General features: G+C 38.9%; 1 protein-coding gene across 1 annotated transcript; it reads right to left on the bottom strand.

Annotated features, from left to right (window-relative positions):
• Positions 1-481: 481 nt before the first annotated feature.
• On the bottom strand, positions 482-6384 carry LOC145793482 (uncharacterized). Its single transcript, XM_082876319.1, has 5 exons — positions 6317-6384; positions 5645-5947; positions 5289-5530; positions 3062-3504; positions 482-613 (listed from the first exon to the last, which is right to left on the bottom strand). The coding sequence occupies exons 1-5, from the start codon at positions 6382-6384 to the stop codon at positions 482-484; spliced, it is 1188 nt and encodes a 395-aa protein (XP_082732445.1).
• Positions 6385-6386: the final 2 nt, after the last annotated feature.

The following is a 6386-nucleotide window of genomic DNA, read 5'->3' as shown; positions in this document are numbered from 1 at the left end:
AGTTTGTACAAAGTGCTATATGTGTATCAGTCTTACAATCCCTCCAAAAATTATAGTATACACAGATATAAATGCAGAATATACATCTTTTATCTATCTATTTGGGATGATCAAGTAGGAGCTTGAAATGTAGATGCTATTTAAGTTCTTTAATGAATTTGGATCCATACCTATTATATTATCAACCTATATATATGTTTGCATATAAAATTTACTAAAATTAAAAACAGAAGAAAAATCCCAAAAAAATGGGAGCCAAACAGGGGTAGTTAATATCAATATGCTTCAAGGATTTTTTGACATGACTGTCTTATACCAGTATACTAATATTCTCATATGTTATCCGTGTGTGTGTGTTCTTAGATCTTCCGACTCGTATAGAGACCTAATTATAGAAGTATAGTGGTCTGTTGAATATTTTCTAATACAAATACATATGAACACACACACATGGATAACATTTGAGAACCAAAGTAATAAACTAACCGAGCAGCCGAGCAGGATGTTGAGCAGCCGAAGTGAATAGCCAAGCAGCCAAAGTGATGTCGCAGCCGGAGTGAACAACGGTGAGAGTGGTCAGAGTGATCGACAGAAGCTCTGATGAAGGCAAAAGCTGAGAGAGGAAAAAAAAAATTCAAGAAGAAGAACAATTAATAATACTGAATTGGTTAAAGTCATGTTTTCAATAACTCTATAGATTGGTCTGTGAAGAATTTGAATTCAATAACTATAGATTTGCAGAATTTGCAGAATTTGGTCAAAAGAAATATATGCTGATATTTGCAAAGAAATTCTGCAAATCAGAAAGAAATATATATACTGAGGGAGATTCTGCTCAGAAAGAAATTTGACCAAATATATATACTCTATATATATGTTTGCAAAGAAATTCTGCAAATCAGATATTTACAAATCTGACCAAATATATATACTTTGAATCCCTTATATATCAGAATTTGAATTCAATAACTATAGATTTGCAGAATTTCTTTTGAATCCCTATAACTAAATATATATATATCAGCACATCTGATTTGCAGAATTTCTTTTTCAAATCTGTTGCACGGTGTATCATTTAAATAACTCAAATTTGTTGCACGGTGTATCATTCAAATAACTCAATATATATATCATTCAAATCTGCACACACCCAGAAGACACCATAATAAAATGCAAATCTGCACACACCCAATACAAAATCCAAACCGTATAACTCACCCGTATAACTCAAACCATATCACCCGTATATATCAGTTGGCTCAATATCACCATATCACCCGTATAACTCAATATCACCCAATACAATATGATAAACCCCAAAACACAAAAACAGAGCAAGGAATTCAGATGGTAGACAGAGAGGGAAATAGAGATGGAAGGTAAATAGAGGGTATGGGAAGACAGATGGTAGAAAGAAGGTATGGGACAGACAGAGGGTAGATACTGAGGGAGACACAGGCAAATGAAATGTGTTGGGCGGGAACCACCCATTGATCTCAACCATTGATATACACTTAGGATTCATCTGAGCCATCCAAATGAAATGTGTCTCTCATACATTTTAGACATTTTCAAAAACCTTTGTGACTTATTATATAGATTTAATCATACCAAATCAATTTTCACTTAAATTTACCATAAAATCACATAAATTCTAATTAGCATAAAACACTACTCAATTTCTGAATCGGTCGCCGGTAAGGCTTTCAATTCGCAGTTTAAAGTCAAAACATGAACAAATCATTTTATGACAAACAGATAAAAACACAAGGATAATGCAATACATATGCAATTTAATTCTAGATTCCTTCTAAATTACTGTTAGGCATAAATAATCATGGTTTAGCATTAATCGGAGGTCGAGGTTATTACAGTCTTCCCCTATTAAAAGAGTTTGGTCCTCCAAACTCGAATTACCTTCATTCGGAATCAACATTGGGTCCAATGGGAACAAATCCGGATATCTCTTCATTATGTCTTCCTCGGTTTCCCAAGTTGCATAGGTTCCTCTGTGGTTTTGCCAATCAACTTTTACCAACGGTATTTCTTTATTTCTCAACTTTTTGATCCAGCGATTCACAATCTGGATAGGTCTTTCCTCATAAGTGTAGTCATCTTTCAAAAGCACATGTGTCGGTTCGATGACGTGGAGTGGATCCCTCAAATATTCTCGTAGCATCGATACATGAAAGGCGTTATGTATGTGTTCTATTACTGGAGGTAAGGCTACCCGATACGATACTGGATTGATCTTTTCGAGGACTTCATAAGGTCCAACATATCTTGGCGCCAATTTTCCCTTAACACGAAACCGAGTTTGACTCTTCATCGGGGTCACCTTTATAAACACGTGGTCCCTAACTTCATATTCCCTCTCTTTTCTTCGAACATCGGCATAGCTCTTCTGTCGACTCTGTGCAGTTTTCAGACGCTGCTGTATCTGTTTCACTTTCTCGGTTGTTTCTTGCACAAGTTCCGGTCCCAACAAAGGTCTATCACCTATTTCAGCCCAACATATCGGAGAACGACATTTTCTTCCATACAAAGCTTTGTAAGGAGCCATTCTAATGCTTGAATGGTAACTGTTGTTATACACAAATTCAGCTAATGGCAGATAGGTCTCCCAGTTTCCCTGGAAGTCTAATACACACATTCTAAGCATATCCTCTAAAGTTTGGTTAGTTCGTTCAGTTTGTCCATCTGTCTGTGGGTGATAAGCACTACTCAACCTCAGTTCAGTCCCCAAAGCCTGTTGCAAACTCTGCCAAAATCTTGATACAAACTTCAAGTCTCTGTCAGACACAATAGATATTGGCACTCCATGCAATCTCACAATTTCAGTCATATAGATATTGGCCAATTTATCAACGTTATAAATAGTTTTGACAGGCAGAAAATAGGCAGACTTAGTTAAACGATCAACTATAACCCAGATAGAGTCCATACCTTGGGAAGAACGAGGCAGTCCCACAATGAAGTCCATGGTAATGTGCTCCCATTTCCATTCCGGTATTGGGAGTGGTTGTAGCAAACCAGCGGGTCGTTGGTGTTCAGCTTTAACCTGTTGGCAATGTGGACATCTAGCCACAAAGTCTGCAATACTCTGTTTCGTTCTAGGCCACCAAAAATTATGTTTCAAACTATGATACATCTTGGTGTTCCCCGGATGCATAGCAAATTTACTACTGTGAGCATCGGTCATAACACATTTCCTCAAATCATAACAATCGGGCACACAAAGACGGTTCTGAAATTTCAGCACATCATTCTCAAACACAAATCCTGGCCTCGGGTTTGAGTCAAATTCCTCCGTGATCTTTGTCAAGTATTCATCATCACACTGTTTCTGTTTGATCTCGTTAAGAATTATAGGTTGAGCGGCAATAGCAGTTAATAGCCCATCTTGTTCTAGGTCAGTCAACAATTCTTTTCGGTTGGATAGTAAACATGACAAATTCGCACTGGACTTTCGGCTTAAGGTATCTACTACGGTATTAGCCTTTCCTGGATGATACAAGATTTGCAAATCATAATCCTTGATTAGTTCTAACCATTGTCTCTGTCTCATGTTCAATTCATTTTGGATGAAGAAATATTTCAAACTTTTATGGTCTGTATACACCTCGCAAGTTACCCCATACAAATAGTGACGCCATATTTTCAAAGTAAACACCACAGCAGCTAATTCAAGATCATGTGTTGAGTAATTCTTTTCATGAGGTCGAAGTTGTCTAGAAGTATAGGCAATCACCCTTTTGTTTTGCATTAGTACACACCCCAAGCCTTTATAGGAAGCATCATTGCACACTTGAAACCCATCAGTACCGTTGGGCAGAGTTAAAATTGGTGCAGTTACTAACCTGGTTTTCAACTCTTGGAAAGCTGCCTCTCTTTGTTCATTCCAGTCAAATGGCACATTTTTCTGAGTTAATTGAGTCAATGGCATGGCAAGCTTAGAAAAGTCTTTCACAAACCTCCGGCAGTAACCTGTAAGTCCTAGAAAACTTCGGACTTCTGTCACATTTGTCGGTCTAGGCCAATCCACGACAGCTTCAATTTTCTGAGGGTCAACAGAAACTCCATCCTTGTTGATTACATGTCCGAAAAATGCCGCACTGCTAAGCCAGAATTCACACTTGGACAATTTAGCATACAATTCCTTTTCTCTCAAAATCTGCAAGGTGGTTCTCAGATGGTTCTCATGTTCTTCCCTGTCTTTAGAATAAATCAAAATGTTATCAATAAATACAACAATGAAGTCATCCATATATGATTTAAACACCCTATTCATAAGATCCATGAAAGCTGCAGGTGCATTGGTCATCCCAAACGGCATTAATAAAAATTCATAATGTCCATATCTAGTTCGGAATGCAGTTTTCTCTATGTCCTCAGCTCTAACCTGTAATTGATGATACCCGGACCTGAGGTCAATTTTGGAAAACGCTTGGGCATCTTGAAGTTGATCAAACAAGTCATCTATTCGGGGTTGAGGGTATTTATTCTTGATAGTCACTTTGTTCAGTTCTCAGTAGTCTATACACAATGTTAAAGATCCATCATTCTTTTTGACAAACAAAACTTGAGCACCCCAAGGTGAAGTACTCGGACGGATAAATTTCTTATCTAACAGTTCTTGAAGTTGGGTTTTCAATTCTTTCAATTCAGAGGTAGACATTCTATAGGGAGTCTTGGAAATAGGTTGTGTCCTCGGAAACACCTCAACATTGAATTCAATTTCTCCATCAACTAAGTCCCCAGGTAAGTCAGTCGGAAACACATCGGGAAATTCACAAGCAACAGGGATTGTTTCTACAGTAGTACTGTCAGATGGTGCAGTCAGTATACAACACAGATAACCCCTACATCCCTTCCTGAGGAGTTTTACAGTTTTCATAGCCGAAATCAAATATGGGGAGGAATTACCCCATTCCCAATAAAAGTAAATTCAGGCATACCCAGTGGTCTAAACACAACAGGTTTATTTGCACAGTCAATGGTAGCACAGTATTTAGTCAACCAATCTATCCCCAAAATATAATCAAAATGATTAATGTCCAAGGGTAATAAGTCCACATATAACATCATATCGCCAATCATAACATCATATGCTAGATAAACATGAGAACACATCATAGAATCCCCAAACGGCGTAGACACAGATAACACATAGGTCCTACGTCCTAATGGTCTAGTCAATTTTCGAGAAAAAGCATGTGATACAAAGGAATGTGTAAAACCAGAATCTATCAGTACACGTGCATTTTGAGAACATATAGGGAGTGTACCTGACACCACAGTATAGGTGTTCGGCACGTCACCGGGCACTAAGGAAAACACTCGGCCTTGTCTCAGAGGTTCTTTCCCAGTATTGGCTTTGGCATTGGTTTTGGCCACAGAAGCGGATCCCGCTGAACTTGCTGTAGGACGGCTAGTAGTCTCAAACCTGAGCGGGCAATCTTTCACTACATGGCCTGGCTGGCCACACCAGAAACAAGCACCGGACACTCGATAGCACACACCCCTGTGCCTTTTACCACAATCAGAACAGACCAGAATAGACCCACAACTCTGACTCGAGCTGTTCGATGTCCCTGTGTTTTGTTTCTTACCGACAAAAGACCGGCCTCTTTTAAAACCAAACCTGGATCTTTTTTCTCTCCACTCAGTTGTTGTAGTTGTTGGGGCTTTACTTTGTTTCATGGCAGCTAGGGTGACCCCTGCCATTAAGGCTCTGTCTAGAACTTCCACATAAGTAGGCAATTTCAGGACGCCTACTCGATCAAACACGTCTAGATCCAATCCACCTTCAAACTTTCGTGCTTTCTTGTAATCGGTATCCACCATATGTGGAGCAAACCGTGCCAATTCGGTGAATTTAGTTTCATATTCTGCCACAGACATTCTTCCCTGTTTGACTTCCTGAAATTCAGACACTTTCCGATCCCTGAAACATTAGGGAAAATACTTGTCGTAGAAAATAACATTAAACTGTGCCCATGTCATATTTCCATTGCCACTTCGGATCAGTAACCACCACCTGCGGGCTTCATCTTTCAGAGTGTAGGTGGCTAGGAGGACTTTCTGAGTTTCAAAACAAGAAAATACTTCATACAATTTTTCCATCTCAAGCAACCACGTCTTAGCTTTCAAAGGTTCAATTCCACCATAGAACGTTGGCGGTTTCATTTTCATGAATTTCTGTGTCAAATTGATGATGTCATTATTATCTGCCTCGGTTTGTGTCGGTGGAGGTGGAGGGGGCAAAGGTTGTTGTCTCTATTGTTGTGTCAAGGTTTCAGTCAATACTGCTAACATCTGTTCCATTCGGCCCATGCGAGCTTCTGAAGATTCACTTTCACCACTTCCCTTTGCATTCTCCATCT

Source organism: Camellia sinensis, chromosome 6, assembly GCF_055761805.1.
Source record: "Camellia sinensis isolate YWXY chromosome 6, ASM5576180v1, whole genome shotgun sequence".
NCBI classification, from domain to species: Eukaryota; Viridiplantae; Streptophyta; class Magnoliopsida; order Ericales; family Theaceae; genus Camellia; species Camellia sinensis.
The sequence above is the reverse complement of the archived record's forward strand: the minus strand, read 5'-3'. Positions and strand labels throughout refer to the sequence as shown.